General features: G+C 66.5%; 1 protein-coding gene across 2 annotated transcripts; it reads left to right on the top strand.

Annotated features, from left to right (window-relative positions):
* The first annotated feature begins 5,455 nt into the window (after window positions 1-5,455).
* On the top strand, window positions 5,456-20,152 carry ARAF (A-Raf proto-oncogene, serine/threonine kinase). Of its 2 annotated transcripts, none has more exons than XM_044988852.1 (16): window positions 5,456-5,608; window positions 7,489-7,694; window positions 9,647-9,750; window positions 9,922-10,024; window positions 10,839-10,993; window positions 11,885-11,977; window positions 12,403-12,550; window positions 13,258-13,285; window positions 13,654-13,799; window positions 14,379-14,581; window positions 15,295-15,471; window positions 15,760-15,806; window positions 16,701-16,819; window positions 18,112-18,243; window positions 19,200-19,334; window positions 19,655-20,152. In XM_044988852.1, the coding sequence occupies exons 2-16, from the start codon at window positions 7,518-7,520 to the stop codon at window positions 19,790-19,792; spliced, it is 1,905 nt and encodes a 634-aa protein (XP_044844787.1). In that variant the 5' UTR covers window positions 5,456-5,608; window positions 7,489-7,517; the 3' UTR covers window positions 19,793-20,152. The 2 variants fall into 2 exon arrangements, with proteins under 2 accessions (XP_044844787.1, XP_044844788.1); XM_044988853.1 differs by having other exon boundaries at window positions 13,660-13,799.
* Window positions 20,153-20,223: the final 71 nt, after the last annotated feature.

The raw sequence follows: 20,223 nt of genomic DNA on the forward strand, positions 1-20,223 counted from the left end.
TCCCTCCCCTCTATCCATCCATCCATCTATCCCTCCCCTCCATCCATCCATCCATCCATCCCTCTCCTCTATCCATCCATCCATCCCTTCCCACTATCCAACCACCCATCCATCCCGTCTATCCATCCCTCCCCTCTATCCATCCATCCACCCATCCCTCCCCTCTATCCATCCATCCATCCATCCCGTCTATCCATCCCTCCCCTCTAGCCATCCCGTCTATCCATCCCTCCCCTCTATCCATCCCTCCATCTCTATCCATCCCTCCATCCCTCCCCTCTATCCATCCCTCCCCACTATCCAACCACCCATCCATCCCGTCTATCCATCCCTCTCCTCTATCCACCCATCCATCCATCTCTCCCCTCTATCCCTCCACCCATCCCTCCCCTCCAGCCATCCCATCTATCCATCCCTCCATCCATCCATCCCTCCATCCCTCCCCTCTATCCATCCCTCCATCCATCCATCCATCCCTTCCCACTATCCAACCACCCATCCATCCCGTCTATCCATCCCTCCCCTCTATCCATCCATCCACCCATCCCTCCCCTCTATCCATCCATCCATCCATCCATCCATCCCTCCCCTCTATCCATCCCGTCTATCCATCCCTCCCCTCTATCCATCCCTCCATCTCTATCCATCCCTCCATCCCTCCCCTCTATCCATCCCTCCCCACTATCCAACCACCCATCCATCCCGTCTATCCATCCCTCTCCTCTATCCACCCATCCATCCATCTCTCCCCTCTATCCATCCACCCATCCCTCCCCTCCATCCATCCCATCTATCCATCCCTCCATCCATCCATCCCTCCATCCCTCCCCTCTATCCATCCCTCCATCCCTCCCCTCTATCCATCCCTCCATCCATCCCTCCCCTCTATCCATCCACCCATCCATCCCGTCTATCCATCCCTCCCCTCTATCCATCCATCTCTCCCCTCTATCCATCGACCCATCCCTCCCCTCTATCCATCCATCCATCCCTCCCCTCTATCCATCCATCCATCCATCCCGTCTATCCATCCCTCCCCTCTATCCATCATCCATCCCTCCCCACTATCCAACCACCCATCCATCCCGTCTATCCATCCCTCTCCTCTATCCACCCATCCATCCATCTCTCCCCTCTATCTATCCACCCATCCCTCCCCTCTATCCATCCCTCCATCCCTCCCCTCTATCCATCCACCCATCCCTCCCCTCTATCCATCCCTCCATCCATCCCTCCCCTCTATCCATCACTCCATCCCTCCCTCCCCTCTATCCATCCACCCATCCATCCATCCCTCCCCACTATCCAACCACCCCTCCCTCCCTTCTATCCATCCATCCATCCATCCCTCCATCCCTCCCCTCTATCCATCCCTCCATCCCTCCCCTCTATCCATCCCTCCATCCATTCCGTCTATCCATCCCTCCCCTCTATCCATCCATCCATCCATTCCGTCTATCCATCCCTCCCCTCTATCCATCCATCCATCCCTCCCCACTATCCAACCACCCATCCATCCCGTCTATCCATCCCTCTCCTCTATCCACCCATCCATCCATCTCTCCCCTCTATCCATCCCTCCATCCATCCATCCCTCTATCTATCCATCCATCCATCCCTCCCCTCTATCCATCCACCCATCCATCCATCCCTCCCCACTATCCAACCACCCATCCATCCCGTCTATCCATCCCTCTCCTCTATCCACCCATCCATCCATCTCTCCCCTCTATCCATCCCTCCATCCCTCCCCTCTATCCATCCCTCCATCCCTCCATCCCTCCCCTCTATCCATCCATCCATCCCTCCCCTCTATCCATCCCTCCATCCCTCCCTCCCCTCTATCCATCCACCCATCCATCCATCCCTCCCCACTATCCAACCAGACATCCCTCCCGTCTATCCATCCATCCATCCCTCCATCCCTCCCCTCTATCCATCCCTCCATCCCTCCCCTCTATCCATCCACCCATTCCTCCCCTCTATCCATCCATCCATCCATCCCTCCCCTCTATCCATCCATCCATCCCTCCCCACTATCCAACCACCCATCCATCCCGTCTATCCATCCCTCTCCTCTATCCACCCATCCATCCATCTCTCCCCTCTATCCATCCCTCCATCCCTCCCCTCTATCCATCCCTCCATCCATCCATCCCTCTATCTATCCATCCATCCATCCCTCCCCTCTATCCATCCACCCATCCATCCATCCCTCCCCACTATCCAACCACCCATCCATCCCGTCTATCCATCCCTCTCCTCTATCCATCCACCCATTCCTCCCCACTATCCAACCACCCATCCATCCCGTCTATCCATCTCTCCCCTCTATCCATCCCTCCATCCCTCCATCCCTCCCCTCTATCCATCCCTCCATCCCTCCCCTCTATCCATCCATCCATCCATCCACCCCTCCCTCCCCTCTATCCATCCATCCCTCCATCCATCCCCACTATCAATCCCTCCATCCCTCCCCTCTATCCATCCATCCATCCACCCATCTCTCCCCTCTACCCATCCACCCATCCCTCCCCTCTATCCATCCATCCCTCCCCTCTATCCATCCATCCATCCCTCCCTCCCCTCCGTCCATTCTTCCATCCCTCCCCTCTATCCATCCATCCCTCCCCACTATCCAACCACCCATCCATCCCGTCTATCCATCCCTCTCCTCTATCCATCCATCCCTCCCCTCTATCCAACCATCCATCCCTTCCCACTATCCAACCATCCATCCCTCCCCACTATCCAACCACCCATCCATCCCGTCTATCCATCCCTCCCCTCTATCCCTCCATTCATCCATCCATCCCTTCTATCCATCCATCCATCCCTCCCCTCTATCCATCCATCCATCCATCCCTCCCCTCTATCCATCCATCCATCTCTCCCCTCTATCCATCCACCCATCCATCCCTCCCCTCTATCCAACCACCCATCCATCCATCCATCCCTCCCCTCTATCCCTCCATCCATCCCTCGCATCTATCCCTCCATTCATCCATCCCCACTGTCCATCCATCCATCCATCCATCCATCCCTCCCTCCTCTCTATCCATCCATCCCTCCCCTCTATCCATCCATCCATCCATCCATCCCTTCCCACTATCCATCCACCCATCCATCCCTCCCTCCCTCCCTCACATCCATCCATCCTCTCTATCCATCCATCCATCCCTCCCCTCTATTCATCCATCCATCCCTCCCCTCCCCTCTATCCATCCATCCATCCCTCCCCTCCCCTCTATCCATCCATCCCTCCACCCATCCATCCCTCCCCTCTATCCATCCATCCATCCCTCCACCCATCCATCCATCTACTCATCCATCCCTCCTCTCTATCTATCCATCCATCCCTCCCCTCTATCCATCCCTCCCATCTATCCCTCCATTCATCCATCCATCCATCCCTCCCCTCTATCCATCCATCCATCCTCCCATCTATCCATCCACACCTCCATCCCTCCCTCCCTCCCATCCATCCATCCATCCCCACTATCCCTCCATCCACCCACCCATCCCTCTCCATTATCCATTCATCCCTTCCCTCTATCCATCCATCCATCCCTCCTCTCTATCCATCCCTCCCTCCCCTCTATCCATCCATCCCTCCCTCCCCTCTATCCACCCATCCATCCCCATTATTCATCCATCCATCCACCTATCCCTCCCCACTATCCATCCACCCATCCATCCGTCCCTCCCCACTATGCATCCACTCATCCATCCACCCATCCCTCCCCTCTATTCATCCATCCATCCAACTATCCCTCCCCACTATCCAGCCATTCCTTCCCTCCCTCCCTCACTCCATCCATCCACCCACCCCATCCATCCCTTCCCTCTATCCATCCATCCTCCTATCCACCAATCCCTCCCCACTATGCATCCATCCACCCATCCCTCCCCTCTCTCCATCCATCCACCCACCCACCCACCCCATCCATCCATCCCTCCTCACCTCCCTCCATCCATCCATCCATCCCCTCCCTCCATCCACCCATCTCTCCTCTTTATCAATCCACACCCCTCCCATCCATCTACCCACATCTAAACTATATATCTCCCTATACACACCCCCTTCATCTATCTGCAACCCCCCACATCTAATCAGTCTGTCTGTCATCTCATAGACACTCCTCTTTCTATCTATGTATCTATCCAACCCTATACACACCATCTAATCTATCTATCCATCCTCAGCCACCCCATATCTATCTATCTATCCCCATCCACCCTCCGTATCTATCTATCTATCTATCTATCTATCTATCTATCCTGAGTTCTTCTATTTTCAGTTCTGCTACTGACTTACTGTATGGCTTTTGATGGGTGTGTTGTGTTGTGTGATTGGGCGGTGTGTGTGTTTTTGTGTATTTCCCTGCTGGAGGGGCTGACCCGTGTGTGTGTGTGTGTGTTACTGCTGTAATAGGGGTGACGGACTCAGGAGTTAATCCGGGACATGCTCAGTCCATCACAAAGGTCCCAACCCGAAGGTGGGTCAAACCCCAGCTCCGTCAGCAGGTCCCGAGTACGAGAACCCGGCAAATTGCAGCCACCTCTGGGGCGCAGCGCGGGGGCCGTTAACGGAAGGGCCAAGGACAGCAGGGGGCTTTCAAAACCACAGCGTCCTCCTGCGTTAGCCCCCTGCCCCACGGCGCCCCCCCAGCGCCCGGCCCCGACTGCCAGTGGAGAGCGCCCCCCGCCCAGCTCCCTGCCCCACAGCACCCCAGCGCCCAGCCCTGACTGCCGGGGGAGAGCGCCCCCCGCCCAGCCCCCTGCCCCACAGCACCCCAGCGCCCAGCCCTGACTGCCGGGGGAGAGCGCCCCCCGCCCAGCCCCCTGCCCCACCGCACCCCAGCGCCCAGCCCCGACTGCCAGTGGAGAGCGCCCCCCGCCCAGCTCCCTGCCCCACAGCACCCCAGCGCCCGGCCCCGACTGCCAGTGGAGAGCGCCCCCCGCCCAGCTCCCTGCCCCACAGCACCCCAGCGCCCAGCCCTGACTGCCGGGGGAGAGCGCCCCCCGCCCAGCTCCCTGCCCCACAGCACCCCAGCGCCCAGCCCTGACTGCCAGGGGAGAGCGCCCCCCGCCCAGCTCCCTGCCCCACGGCGCCCCCCAGCGCCCGGCCCCGACTGCCAGTGGAGAGCGCCCCCCGCCCAGGTCCCTGCCCCACAGCCCCCCAGCGCCCAGCCCTGATTGCCGGGGGAGAGCGCCCCCCGCCCAGCTCCCTGCCCCACGGCACCCCCCAGCGCCCGGCCCTAGCTGGGATCCTCAGACCCCCCTCGCCCCCCGCAGGCCCAGGGAACCCAGGCGTCCGGGCAGCTCCGGGAGAAACAAGTCCCGTCCCCGGTTTCTGCCGCCCCCTGGGGAGTGACGCAGGGCCAGCGGGGGGAACCCAGGCGTCCGGGCTCCCAGACCCTCCCCCCTGCTCTAACCACTAGCCCCCCTCCCCTCCCAGTCCCAGAGCCGGGGAGAGAACCCAGGAGTCCTGCAGCAAGGGAAGGGTTAAACCTGTCCCACACCGGCCCCGCCCATCTGACGTCAGGCCCCAGGCCACGCCCCTTTGGTACTTTCATTCAAGATGGTGGCTGGTTCCTTGTGACAGGTAGGAACTTCCTGCTCCCCCCCAGCTGGGTGCAATGGAATCTCCCTCCCCCCATAGCAGGGGGTGAGTGGGGGCTGCAGCGCTCCCCCCCCCAGTGCAATGGAATCTCCCTCCCCCCATAGCAGGGGGTGAGTGGGGGCTGCAGCGCTCCCCCCCCCAGTGCAATGGAATCTCCCTCCCCCCATAGCAGGGGGTGAGTGGGGGCTGCAGCGCCCCCCCCCAGTGCAATGGAATCTCCCTCCCCCCATAGCAGGGGGTGAGTGGGGGCTGCAGCGCCCCCCCCCCGCGCAATGGAATCTCCCTCCCCCCATAGCAGGGGGTGAGTGGGGGCTGCAGCGCCCCCCCCAGTGCAATGGAATCTCCCTCCCCCCATAGCAGGGGGTGAGTGGGGGCTGCAGTGTCCCCCCGCGCAATGGAATCTCCCTCCCCCCATGTTATATGCGGCTGTTTCCCCAGCTGCCCTGCCCCAGAGCTGGCTGCACCCCAGGGCCAGGCTGTTGCTCTCTGCCCAGCCGCAGGGTGACACTTTCACGCTGGGAGTAGCTGGGGGCTGGTTTTCACCCCACGGCCACACGGACCCCAAAGACCCCAGTTCTCGGCAGCCCCTCCCCCACCCGACAGCCTATGCTAGGTGGGTGCTATCAGCTACAGCCACTGCTCTTCCCTCACTCCCCTCCCAGAGCCAGGGAGAGAACCCAGGAGTCCTGGCTCCCAGCCCCCCTGCTTTAACCACCAGCCCCCACTGCCCTCCCAGAGCCAGGGATAGAACCCAGGAGTCCTGGCTCCCAGCCTCCCTTGCTCTAACCACCAGCCCCCACTCCCCTCCCAGAGCCAGGGATAGAACCCAGGAGTCCTGGCTCCCAGCCTCCCTTGCTCTAACCACCAGCCCCCACTCCCCTCCCAGAGCCGGGGAGAGAACCCAAGAGTCCTGGCTTCCAACCCCCCTGCTCTACCCACTAGCCCCCACTCCCCTCCCAGAGCCGGGGAGAGAACCCAGGAGTCCGGGCTCCCAACCCCCTGCTCTACCCACTAGCCCCCACTCCCCTCCCAGAGCCGGGGAGAGAACCCAGGAGTCCTGGCTCCCAGCCCCTCCTGCTTTAACCACCAGCCCCCACTCCCCTCCCAGAGCCGGGGAGAGAACCCAGGAGTCCTGGCTCCCAGCCTCCCTTGCTCTAACCACTAGCCCCCACTCCCCTCCCAGAGCCAGGGAGAGAACCCAGGAGTCCTGGCTCCCAGCCCCCCTGCTTTAACCACTAGCCCCCACTCCCCTCCCAGAGCCAGGGAGAGAACCCAGGAGTCCTGGCTCCCAGCCCCCCGCTCTAACCACCAGCCCCCACTCCCCTCCCAGAGCCGGGGAGAGAACCCAGGAGTCCTGGCTCCCAGCCCCTCCTGCTTTAACCACCAGCCCCCACTCCCCTCCCAGAGCCAGGGAGAGAACCCAGGAGTCCTGGCTCCCAGCCCCCCTGCTTTAACCACCAGCCCCCACTCCCCTCCCAGAGCCAGGGAGAGAACCCAGGAGTCCTGGCTCCCAGCCCCCCCGCTCTAACCACCAGCCCCCACTCCCCTCCCAGAGCCGGGGAGAGAACCCAGGAGTCCTGGAGCCCAGCTCTAACCACCAGCCCCCACTCCCCTCCCAGAGCCAGGGAGAGAACCCAGGAGTCCTGGCTCCCAGCCCCCACTGCTCTAGTCCCCCTCCCGGAGCGGGTCAGAGAACCCAGGGTCAGGACTGAGGGGCGCTGGCAGAGCAGGGGGTGCGGGGAGCCTGGGGTCGGGATAGCAGGGGGCAGGCAGGGGTGCGGCGGGGGGCATCGTGCTGGAGGGTGGGGGGGCGCTGTGCTATTGGGGGGGCCGCGGGTCTCACTCTCCCCCCTTCTCCCCAGGCTCTCTCCCCCCCCCATTGCCTCCCCCCATGCGGCGCTGCTCGGACTCCTCCTGCTCCATCGCCAATGGCCTGCGCGTGGAGGGCCCGGTGCCCACGGAGCCGCCCCGGGGGCCGGCGCCGGACGAGAGCCCCGCAGCTGAGGCGGGCCCAGCCACCGGCACCGGCACCGTCAAGGTCTATCTGCCCAACCAGCAGCGCACCGTGGTGAGGTCCCCTTCGCCGGGGGGACGGGGCGGGGGGCGCCCCCGGGGGAGGGGCTGGGAGCGAGCCGGTCCCCGGCCAGCCTCAGGCACCAGCTGACTGGACTGAATGACCAGAGGGTGGCTAATGTGAGGTGACCCCGGCAGCCAGAGGCCCGTGAGCCTCACCTCAGTACGGGGCAAAGGGGCTGAAACTAGTAAAGAACCAAATTGTCCGACTCCGCGATGAACGGAATCTGTTGGGGGAAGAGTCAACAGGGTTTTGGTAAAGGGAAATCGCGCCTCACCAATCTACTGGAATTCTCTGAGGGGTCGACGAGCACGTGGACAAGGGGGATCCAGGGGATCTAGTGGCCTTAGATTTCCAGAAAGTCTTTGACAAGGTCCCTCACCAAAGGCTCTTACGCAAAGTGAGCTGCCCTGGGACACGAGGGAAGGTCCCCTCATGGGTCGGGAGCTGGTTCAAAGCCAGGAAACAAAGGGGAGGAATAAATGGTCAGTTTTCAGAATGGAGGGGGGTTAAATCGTGTCCCCCCCCCAGGGGTCTGTGCTGGGCCCGGCCCTAGTCAACAGCCTCATAAACGATCTGGAAAAAGGGGTGAACAGGGAGGTGGCAAAATGTGCAGCTGATACAAAACTGCTCCAGACAGTTAAGTCCCAGGCAGCCTGCGAAGAGCGACAAAGGGACCTCCCCACACTGGCGACTGGGCAAGAAAAGGGCAGAGGAAATTCAACGTTGGTAAACGCAAAGTGATGCACGTCGGAGACCAGAATCCCAGCTCCCCGCACGCAATGATGGGTCTGGATTAGCTGGTACCACTCGGGCAAGACCTCGGCGTCGCTGTGGAGAGTTCGGTGAAATCATCCACCCGATGCGCAGCGGCCGCCAAAAAGCGACCGGAGCGTTGGGAGTCATTAGGAAAGGGCGAGAGAAGAGAGGAAATCTCCTGTTGCCTCTAGATCAGTCCGTGGTTCGCCCGCACCGTGAGCACTGCGTGCAGGTGTGGCCGCCCCGTCTCCCAAAAGCTAGATTGGAATTGGAAAAGGTTCAGAAAAGGGCAACAAAACTGACCAGGGTCTAGAACAGCTGCCGTGTGAGGAGAGATTAATCAGCCGGGGACTGTTGAGGCTGGAATTAAAGTGATTCGGGGGGACACGAGAGAGTCTGTAAACTCATGACTGGTGCGGAGAAAGTAAATCAGGGACGTGTTATTTACCCCTTCTCAGAACAGGAGAACTAGGGGTCCCCCAATGAACTGAACAGGCGGCAGGTTTAACACAAACACAAGGAAGTATTTCTTCACCCAGCGCACAGTCAACCTGTGGAACTCCTCGCCGGAGGGAGCTGTGAAGGCCAAGGCCATAGCAGGGTTCAGAAGGGAGCTAGACAGATTCATGGAGTTCAGGTCCATCGGTGGCTAGTAGCCAGGACAGGCAGGGACGGTGTCCCCAGCCTCTGACTGCCAGGAGCTGGGAACGGGCGACAGGGGATGGACACTTGATGATTCCGTGTTCTGTTCACTCCCTCTGGGGCACCCGGCGTTGGCCACTGGCAGAGGACAGGACATGGGGCTGGATGGACCCTTGGTCTGACCCAGCCTGGCCGTTCTTATGTCTCTCCTCCCCAGCCTCCAGCGCTTTGCACGGCTGCCTAGATGTGCAGGGGGGGTGAGCACAGACCGTGCAACTGCACACGCGCCTGGCTCAGTGCACGGCTGCCGGAGCACACCTGTGGTGTGCCGGGGAGCGTGAGCACCGTCCGTGCAATTGCACACGTGTGTCTTGTTGCAGAGCGCCCCGGGGGTGAGGGGCACTCCAGCCGTGCCTTGCACGAGTGTGGGTGTCTACCGGGCTACTTGGGGGAGTCCGTTGCAGGCTGTGCAGGGGGAGGGGGGCTGAGCTCACCAGTGCACTGGGGGGGGGCAGAAGCCGTGTGTAACCCCTCCCCCACGTCAGGTCAACGTGCGGCCGGGAGCCACCGTCTACGATGCCCTGGACAAAGCGCTGAAGGTGCGAGGGCTGAACCAGGACTGCTGCGCGGTGTATCGGCGCCTGGGCGGGTGAGCGGGGCTGCGGGTCGGGAGTGAGGGGCACCAGCAGGGCTGGGGGGGCTGCGGGTCGGGAGTGAGGGGCACCAGCAGGGTTCTGGGGGGGAGGGGGCTGCAGGTCGGGAGTGGGGGGCAGCGGCCCGGCCGGGGGCTGGGTCCGGTTCTGACCCGTCTCTCTGGCAGGACGAAGCTGCTGACCGCCTGGGACACGGACATCACCCCGCTGGAGGGGCAGGTTCTCTACGTGGAGGTGCTGGACGAGGTGCCACTCACCATGCACAACTTTGTGAGTCCCAGGAGACCCTACAATAACGCCCCGGCCCTGAGAGACCCAACAATAACACACCGGCTCTGAGAGACTCAATAATAATACACCGGCCCCTGAGGGACCCTACAATAACGCCCTGACCCCCGAGAGACCCTACAATAACACACCAGCCCTGAGAGACCCTACAATAACACACCGGCTCTGAGAGACTCAATAATAATACACCGGCCCCTGAGGGACCCTACAATAACGCCCCGACCCCCGAGAGACCCAACAATAACACACCGGCTCTGAGAGACTCAATAATAACGCCCCGGCCCTGAGAGACCCAACAATAATGCACCGGCCCCGAGAGACCCTACAAAATGCACCGGCCCCGAGAGACCCTACAATAACGCACCGGCCCCGAGAGACCCTACAATAACACACCGGCCCTGAGAGACCCTACAGTAACACACCGGCTCTGAGAGACTCAATAATAATACACCGGCCCCTGAGGGACCCTACAATAACGCACCGGCCCTGAGAGACCCAACAATAACGCCCCGACCCCCGAGAGACCCTACAATAACACACCGGCCCTGAGAGACCCTACAATAACACACCGGCTCTGAGAGACTCAATAATAATACACCGGCCCCTGAGGGACCCTACAATAACGCACCGGCCCCGAGAGACCCAACAATAACACACCGGCTCTGAGAGACTCAATAATAACGCCCCGGCCCCGAGAGACCCAACAATAATGCACCGGCCCCGAGAGACCCTACAATAACGCACCGGCCCCGAGAGACCCTACAATAACCCTCCATGTGTCTGTCTGTCCCCCCAGGTCCGTAAGACGTTTTTCAGCCTGGCCTTCTGCGACTTCTGCCTCAAGTTCCTCTTCCACGGCTTCCGCTGCCAGACGTGCGGCTACAAATTCCACCAGCACTGCAGCAGCCGCGTGCCCAGCGTGTGCGTGGCCCTGGGTGCGGCCCACTGCCCGTGAGTGACCCCCAGATCCCCCATGGCCCCCCCAGGCCCCAGCCCGCCCCCGCAGCCCCCCCAGATCCCCCGCAGCCCTCGACCCCCCCAGCCACGTGCCCAGCGTGTGCGTGGCCCTGGGCGCAGCCCACGGCCCGTGAGGGACCCCCCCTCGCAACCCTCCCTGCCCCTCCCATGCCCTGTACCTAAAGGAGGCAGGCCCATGGGGACCCTCTCTGGCCTGCCAGAGGGGACCCAGGCGTCCGGAGTGCTAATGGGAAGGGGATGGGTGTGTGATGAGGGTGGCCAGGGCTGGGCTGGCAGGGGCTGCGGGTCGGGAGTGAGGGGCACCGGCAGGGCTGGGGGGAGCCCAGGGCTGGGCGAGCAGGGGCTGCGGGTCGGGAGTGAGGGGCACCGGCAGGGCTGGGGGGAGCCCAGGGCTGGGCGAGCAGGGGCTGCAGGTCGGGAGTGAGGGGCACCAGCAGGGCTGTGTGGGGGAGCCCAGGGCTGGGCTAGCAGGGGCTGCGGGTCGGGAGTGAGGGGCACCGGCAGGGCTGGGGGGAGCCCAGGGCTGGGCTAGCAGGGGCTGCGGGTCGGGAGTGAGGGGCACCGGCAGGGCTGTGGGGGGAGCCCAGGGCTGGGCTAGCAGGGGCTGCGGGTCGGGAGTGAGGGGCACCGGCAGGGCTGTGGGGGGAGCCCAGGGCTGGGCTAGCAGGGGCTGCGGGTCGGGAGTGAGGGGCACCGGCAGGGCTGTGGGGGGGAGCCCAGGGCTGGGCGAGCAGGGGCTGCGGGTCGGGAGTGAGGGGCACCGGCAGGGCTGTGGGGGGAGCCCAGGGCTGGGCTAGCAGGGGCTGCGGGTCGGGAGTGAGGGGCATCTGCACCCCACATTCTCTCTCTCCTCCCCCCCCACAGGATTTACAGCCACGATCCCTACCCCGACGTGCAGGGGCAGGATTCCCCCTCGGCCCGGCCCGGCCTGGCCCCCCTAACGCCGCAACCCACCAGGTACGGGAGCCCCCAGGCCCACCCCGGGGAGCGTGGGAGGAAATCACCCCCAGATTGCGGGGGGGCTGACACAGAGGCCGGGTCACCGATCCAGAGCGACCAGGGGCTGGAGCCGTGTAAACGGGGCAGCAGGAAATCTGGTGTCAGACGGTTCTGTGGAAACCTGGATGCCCGGGAGCGAAGGGGAGGGGGCATCCTGACGGGCTGCGGGGCAGCGACTCTGCGAGGGCTGCCGGGATCCCGGGGGAGTCTGGAGCCGGAGCTCTGGGTGTGACCCCCCCTGCGGCCCCCGATTCGGGGATCGGTCGGGGAGGGGAGGCGGGAGGGGCTAGGACACCCTGCCCACGGGCCAGGGACTCCGGGAGGCCGGTCCCTTGGGCGCAGAGGGGAAGGGAGCCACTGACCCGGCTCTGTGCCCCCCCCAGCTCCCGCCAGCAGTGTCTTGGCCCCGACGCCTTCAGCTTCCCGGACCCCCCCGGCGGGGGGCAGCCCCTCCAGCGCCACCGCTCCACCTCCACCCCCAACGTGCACATGGTCAGCACGGCCGAGCCCGGGGACGCCGCCACCCTGCAGGTGAGAGCCCGGCAGGGCGGGGTGGGGCCGGGGCCTGGCGCCTCCAGGGGGGGCCGGCTCCCCCCAGCCCCAGGGCAGGGACTGGCTGGCTCGGGGGGCGGGGAGTGGGGCCGGGGCCTGGCGCCTCTAGGGGGGGCCGGCTCCCCCCAGCCCCAGGGCGGGGACTGGCTGGCTCGGGGGGCGGGGAGTGGGGCCGGGGCCTGGCGCCTCTAGGGGGGGCCGGCTCCCCCCAGCCCCAGGGCAGGGACTGGCTGGCTCGGGGGGCGGGGAGTGGGGCCGGGGCCCGGCGCCTCCAGGGGGCACCGGCTCCCCCCAGCCCCAGGGCAGGGACTGGCTGGCTCGGGGGGCGGGGAGTGGGGCCGGGGCCTGGCACCTCTAGGGGGGGCCGGCTCCCCCCAGCCCCAGGGCAGGGACTGGCTGGCTCGGGGGGCGGGGAGTGGGGCCGGGGCCTGGCACCTCTAGGGGGGGCCGGCTCCCCCCAGCCCCAGGGCAGGGACTGGCTGGCTCGGGGGGCAGGGAGTGGGCCCGAGGGGGGCCAGCGGGGGGGACGGGGGAAGGGGCCAGGAATCATGGGGCGCGCGCAGGGCTCGGCCCCACTGCCAGGGGGCGCAGAGCCGGGCACAGACGGACGCCCGCAGACCCGGACGGACAGACCCTGGAGGGTTCGTTTCCTCTCGGGGTCTCTGAGCTCTTCCCCCCTTTTTCAGATCGCGGCCGTGAGCTTCCTCACAGACGGTGAGAACCCCCGAGGTTTGGAGGCGCCGGGCGGGGGGGGGAGGCTCGGGGGGGCTCAGCAGGAGGCGCCGTTCTCGGGGGCACCAGGCTGGGGGGAGATCGGGGGGCGCTGTGCTGCGGGGGGCGGGCGGGGGCTCAGCAGGGGGCGCTGTGCTGCAGGGGGCGGGCAGGGGGCGCTGTGCTGCTAGGGGGATCGGGGGCGCTGTGCTGCGGGGGGCGGGCAGGGGGCGCTGTGCTGCGAGGGGTGGGTGGGGGGCTCGGGGGGCGCTGTGCTGCTGGGGTCGGGGCACTTGTGGGGGGTTGGGGGCTCAGTGGGGGGGTGGGGGGCTGCTCTGGGGTCCCCGCCTCACTCCACTCTCTCTGCCCAGCGCCAGGTGGGGGGGAAGGGTCTCCCCCAGGTCCCAGCCCCCCCCAGGAGCCTTCCGGGCGCCGTGGGGCCCCCTCCAAGTCGCCCCCGCAGCCCCCCAAGGAGCGGAAGGGGTCGGCGTCGTCGGCCGAGGACAAGAAGAAGGTGGTGAGTTGGGGGGGGTGGCTAGGGGGGATGTCTGCCCCCCAGTGTCCCTGCCCCCCACGGTGCCCTGCACCTCCCTCATGCCCTGCCCCCCATACCCCCCAATCCTGCCCTACCCCCCTCCCCCTCTCCCACATTGGGCCCCCATCTCCTGCCCCCCTCCCCACGGCTCCTGACCTGACCCCCCACCCCTGAGCCTGTGCCCCCAACTCCATCCCCCCGTCCCCTGCCCCCGACTCCTCCACGCCACCGATGTGGGGCAGGGGCGAGAAAGGCCGGTCGTGCCGGCGGTGGGGGGGGGTCGTGGACAGAACCCATCCTGCTCCGGGGCACCCCATGGGGCGGGTGGGGTCTGGAGAAGAGACAGCTGGGGGGGCACCCCAGAGACCTTCCCACAAAGGGGGCCTCCGAAGAAGCCGGGGGTCGGTCGTTCTCGAGGGAGCTGCACCAGGGGAAACTGAGGCTGGGTCCGAGGCTGGTGGCGGCGTTCGGCTGGGGCGTCCCCCCAGGCTGAGCAGGGTTGGGGGGAGGGAACGGAACAAGCCCCCTACTGCCCTCTTCCCCCCCCCGCCCCCATTGCAGAAGGCCCTGGGCTACCGGGACTCGGGCTACCAGTGGGAGGTGCCCCCGCACGAGGTGATCCTGCTGCGCCGGGTGGGAGCCGGCTCCTTCGGCACCGTCTACCAGGGCCGCTGGCACGGCCACGTGGCCGTGAAAATCCTCAAGGTGACGCAGCCCACGGCCCAGCAGGTGCAGGCCTTCAAGAACGAGATGCAGGTACTCAGGTAGGAACCCCGGCGTCCGGGAGGGCCGCTGGCCTTTGGGAGGGGGGCAGGAGGGACCCCGGCATCCAGTGGGGACCGAGAGTCTGGGGGCAGGTGGCGGGGAGAGACGTTGGCCTCTTGGCGGAGCAGGAGGGACCCCGTTATCCAGGGGGAACCCAGGCATCCGGGTGGAGCTGGAAGGACCCTGGTGTCCAGGGTGGGCAAAGGCAGACTGGGGAGGGGGCCCCGGTGTCAGGGTTCGTAGGCCAGAAGGAGGGACCGAGGCATCCAGGGGTTCATGGAGCAAGGGGGGGGGACTCCGGCTTCCAGGGGGTTAGCAGTTTGTCGGGGACCCAGGAGTCTGGGGGTGGCAGTCGGGGGCACCCAGGTGTCCGGGGGTGGTGGTTTGCAGTGAGAGGGACCCAGGCGTCCGGAGGTGGTGGTCAGGGGGGATCCAGGTATCCAGGGGTGGCAGTTTGGGGCGAAAGAGACCCCGGTATCTGGGGGGACCGGTCTGGGGTGGGGGCCAGGTGTCCTGGGATGGTGTTGGAGGAGGGACCCTGGTGTCCGGGGGTGGCGGTTTGCAGCAGGAGGGACCCAGGCATCCGGGGGTACCAGGCCTCCGGGGACGGTGTCGGGGAAGGACCCAGGCATCCGGGGGTGGTGGGCTGGGGAGAGGGGGGGGACAGACCCCAGCGCCTGCCCCCCCAGTGACCCCCCCCCGGCCCCCGCAGGCGGACGCGGCACGTCAACGTGCTGCTGTTCATGGGGTTCATGACGCGGCCGAGTTTCGCCATCATCACCCAGTGGTGCGAGGGCAGCAGCCTGTACCGGCACCTCCACGTCTGCGAGACCCGGCTGGACGCCCCCGCCCGCACCGAGGTGGCGCGCCAGACGGCCCAGGGCATGGAGTGAGTCCCGGGGGGGGGGGGGGGCTGAGACTATGGGAATATGGGGGGGCTGCTATGAGGGCGGGGGGGTCAAGAGAAGGGGCTTGCGCGATGGGGGGCAGGGAACTGGCCTGATGGGGGCCCGGGGTGGTTGGGGGGGCTATGGGGGAGTGGGGGGGCTGACAATGGGGGAGGGGTGGGGGGCAGGGAGTCATGGCAGGGGGCTGGCGTTATGGGAATGTGGGGGGGCTGGCGTGGTGGGGGGCACTGCTCATGGGGGGCTCCCCCCGCTTTCTCTTCCCTCCCTAGTTATCTTCATGCCAAGAACATCATCCACCGGGACCTGAAATCCAACAGTATCCTACGGCCCCCCATGGCGGGCTCCAGTGGCGGCAGGGCCGGGGCAATGGGGGGGGTGTATCCATGATGGCGGCAGGGCCGGGGGAATGGGGGGGCGTATCCAAGATGGCGGCAGGGCCAGGGGAATTTGGGGGGGGGCGTATCCAAGAGGGCGGCAGGGCCGGGGGAATGGGGGGGCGTATCCAAGATGGCGGCAGGGCCAGGGGAATGGGGGGGGTATCAAAGATGGCGGCAGGGCCGGGGGAATCGGGGGTGGTGCGTAACCAAGATGGCGGCAGGGCCGGGGGAATGGGGGGGGTGTATCCATGATGGCGGCAGGGCCGGGGGAATGGGGGGGGTGTATCCAAGATGGCGGCAGGGCCAGGGGAATGGGGGGGCGTATCCAAGATGGCGGCAGGGCCGGGGGAATGGGGGGGGTGTATCCATGATGGCGGCAGGGCCGGGGGAATGGGGGGGCGTATCCAAGATGGCGGCAGGGCCGGGGGAATGGGGGGGGTGTATCCAAGATGGCGGCAGGGCCGGAGGAAGGGGGGGGGGGGCGTATCCAAGATGGCGGCAGGGCCGGGGGAATGGGGGGGGGGGCGTATCCAAGATGGCGGCAGGGCCGGGGGAATGGGGGGGGTGTATCCATGATGGCGGCAGGGCCGGGGGAATTTGGGGGGCGTATCCAAGATGGCGGCAGGGCCAAGGGAATGGGGGGGGGGGTATCCAAGATGGTGGCAGGGCCGGAGGAAGGGGTGGGGGGGCGTATCCAAGATGGCGGCAGGGCCGGGGGAATGGGGGGGCGACAGGTGTTTCCCAGGGGGTCTGTGCTGTGGGGGTTGTTGCTGAGGTGGGGGCGGCTGTGGGGGACTCGTTGGTGCCAGTCGCCCCCTAACCCTCCCCCCCAGACATCTTCCTGCACGAGGGGCTGACGGTGAAGATCGGTGACTTCGGCCTGGCCACGGTGAAGACGCACTGGAGTGGGGCCCGCCGGGTCGAGCAGCCCCGGGGCTCCGTGCTCTGGATGGTGAGAGCCCCACGGCGCCCCATAGCGTCCTGCCGTGCCCCACAGCGCCCATCGCGCCCAGCTCACCCCCATAGCGCCCTGCTCACCCCCACAGCACCCTGCTATGCCCCACAGCGCCCTGCCGTGCCCCATAGCGCCCAGCTCACCCCCACGGTGCCCTGCCGAGCCCCACGGTGCCCCACAGCGCCCCGCTGACCCCCATAGCGTCCTGCCGTGCCCCACAGCGCCCATCGCGCCCAGCTCACCCCCACAGCGCCCTGCCGTGCCCCATAGCGCCCAGCTCACCCCCATAGCGCCCTGCCGACCCCCACGGTGCCCTGCCGAGCCCCACGGTGCCCCACAGCGCCCTGCTGACCCCCACAGCGCCCTGCCATGCCCCACAGCGCCCATCGCGCCCAGCTCACCCCCATAGCGCCCTGCCGACCCCCACGGTGCCCTGCCGAGCCCCACGGTGCCCCACAGCGCCCCGCTGACCCCCATAGCGTCCTGCCGTGCCCCACAGCGCCCAGCTCACCCCCATAGCGCCCTGCTCACCCCCACAACGCCCTGCCGTGCCCCATAGCGCCCAGCTCACCCCCATAGCGCCCTGCCGAGCCCCACGGTGCCCTGCCGAGCCCCACGGTGCCCCACAGCGCCCTGCTGACCCCCACAGCGCCCTGCCATGCCCCACAGCGCCCATCGCGCCCAGCTCACCCCCATAGCGCCCTGCCGACCCCCACGTTGCCCTGCCGAGCCCCACAGTGCCCCACAGCGCCCTGCTGACCCCCACAGCGCCCCGCTGACCCCCATAGCGCCCTGCCATGCCCCACAGCGCCGATAGTGCCCAGCTCACCCCCATCGCGCCCAGCTCACCCCCATAGCGCCCTGCTCACCCCCACAGCACCCTGCTATGCCCCACAGCGCCCTGCCGTGCCCCATAGCACCCAGCTCCCCCCCATAGCGCCCTGCTGACCCCCACGGTGCCCTGCTGAGCCCCACGGTGCCCCACAGCGCCCTGCTGACCCCCACAGCACCCTGCTGTGCCCCACAGCGCCCATAGTGCCCAGCTGACCCCCATCGCACCCAGCTCACCCCCATAGCGCCCTGCCGACTCCCATAGTGTCCCATAGCGCCCTGCCAAGCCCCACAGCGCCCATAGCGCCCTGCTGACCCCAATACCCCTCCGCTGCACCGGCCTGCCCCAGCTGCTGGGCTCCGTGCTGTGGATGGTGAAATCCTCACTGAGCCCCATAGAGCCCCATTGTCACCCGCCCCACGCCTGCCCCCCAGCCCCTAACGGTGTCTCCCCGCAGGCGCCCGAGGTGATCCGCATGCAGGACAGCAGCCCCTACAGCTTCCAGTCCGACGTCTACGCCTACGGGGTGGTTCTGTTCGAGCTCACCACGGGCAGCCTCCCCTACGGGCACGTCCGCAGCCGCGACCAGGTACCGCCCCCCCCCGGGGCCCTCCTGGCCCCCCACAGCACCCCTGTGCCCCCCTGCGCCCCGCCTCGCCCCCCAGCACCCCTCCCTGCCGACCCGCAGCCTCCCCTACGGGCACGTCCGCAGCCGTGACCAGGTACCACCCGCCCCCCCCGGGCCCCCCTGCAACCCTCCTCACCCCCTAGCACCCAGGTGCCCCCCCCACCGCCCTCCTCGACCCCCACACCCCAGCACTCCTCCCTGCCGACCCACAGCCTCCCCTACGGGCAAGTCCGCAGCCACAACCGGGTACTGCCCGGCCCCCCTTGACCTGCACCCTCCGCTGCCGACTGCAGCCCCCTGGCGCTCCTCACTGCCGACTGCAGCCTCCCAACATCCCCCGGCGCCCCTCACCGGCGATCCACAGCCTCCTGGCGCCCCCTGCTGCCAACTGCAGCCCCCCAGCGCCCCCGGCACCCCTCGCTGCCTCCCACAGCCCCCCACAGCCGACTGCAGCCCCCCGCATCCCCCGGTGCCCCTCGCTGCCTCCCACAGCCCCCCGCTGCCGACTGCAGCCCCCCAACATCCCCCGGCGCCCCTCACCGGCGATCCACAGCCTCCTGGCGCCCCCTGCTGCCAACTGCAGCCCCCCAGCGCCCCCGGCACCCCTCGCTGCCTCCCACAGCCCCCCACAGCCGACTGCAGCCCCCCGCATCCCCCGGTGCCCCTCATTGCCGACCTGCAGGCCCCCGCTGCCGACTGCAGCCCCCTGCAGCCCCTGGTGCCCCTCATTGCCGACCTGCAGGCCCCCACGTCACCCAGCGCCCCTCGCAGCTGACCCCCACATCCCCAGCGCCCCCCGGCACTGCTCGCTCCCTCCCGCAGCCCCCCGGCGCCCCTTGCTCCCGACCCGCAGCCCCTGGGGTACTAAACGGGGGTTTGGGGGTGTCCTGGCTCTGACCCGACCCCTCGCCCCCCAGATCCTGTTCATGGTGGGCCGGGGGTACCTGTCCCCTGACATGAGCCGGGTGCCCAGCACCTGCCCCAAGTCCCTGAAGAGACTCATGATGAACTGCCTGAAATTCAACCGAGACGAGAGACCCCTCTTCCCCAAGGTGAGCGGGGGCGGGGCCCGGACGCCTGGGTTCTCTCCCGGCTCTGGGGGGGAGTGGGGGTAGGGGTTAGATTGGAGAAGGGGGCTGGGAGCCAGGACTCCTGGGTTCTCTCCCCGGCCCTGGGAGGGGAGTGGGGACGAGTGGTTAGATTGGAGAAGGGGGCTGGGAGCCAGGACTCCTGGGTTCTCTCCCCGGCCCTGGGAGGGGAGTGGGGACGAGTGGTTAGCGTGGAGAAGGGGGCTGGGAGCCAGGACGCCTCGGCTCCCTCCCCGGCTCGGGGGGGGTTGGAGGGACCCGTCTCACCCCCTTTCTCCCCCCAGATCCTGGCCACGGTGGAGCAGCTGCAGCGCCTCCTCCCCAAGCTGGAGCGAAGCATGTCGGAGCCCTCCCTGCACCGCGCCTCCCACCCCGACCCCCGCGGCTCCTCCCCCCCGTCGCCCCTGCGCCCCCTGGCCTAGCCCGGGCAGACGGACGCCCCCGGTGCCAGGAGCTGCCGCTGCTCCGAGCCTCCCCCAGCTTGGGGTCCCAGGCGTCCGGGAGCAACTGTGGGAGAGGGGGGGCAAACACCCCAAGGGGCTGGGGAGCTTCTCCCCCCACCCGAACCCGAGGGCCAGCATCGCCCCAAAGGAACGTCCATTGTCTGGAGATCGATGTGTGACACCCCCCACCCCGCCCCGCCCCAGAGGTAGCTGCATCCCAGCATCAGCCGAGCCGGCCGTTCTATGCAGCCGTTCCCGGCTGCCCCGCCCCAGAGGTGGCTGCATTAAGGGCGACCCGCGGGCTGTTAAATCTCTGTTTTAATATATTGGTCTCTGGTTGCTCGGCCTCGCGCCGCGTTTCTTTGACATCACAGACGATTGGGACCCACGACAGTGTCACGAGAATCACT

The sequence above is a fragment of the Mauremys mutica genome, chromosome 15 (assembly GCF_020497125.1).
Source record: "Mauremys mutica isolate MM-2020 ecotype Southern chromosome 15, ASM2049712v1, whole genome shotgun sequence".
Lineage (NCBI taxonomy): Eukaryota > Metazoa > Chordata > Testudines > Geoemydidae > Mauremys > Mauremys mutica.

Excerpts from the sequence above, each read along its gene's own strand:
- ARAF (XM_044988852.1), top strand. The coding sequence starts at position 7,518 with ATGCGGCGCTGCTCGGACTCCTCCTGCTCCATCGCCAATGGCCTGCGC. Across the intron at positions 11,978-12,402 it reads CTAACGCCGCAACCCACCAG|CTCCCGCCAGCAGTGTCTTG; the intron begins GTACGGGAGCCC and ends TGCCCCCCCCAG. Across the intron at positions 15,807-16,700 it reads CCGGGACCTGAAATCCAACA|ACATCTTCCTGCACGAGGGG; the intron begins GTATCCTACGGC and ends CCTCCCCCCCAG.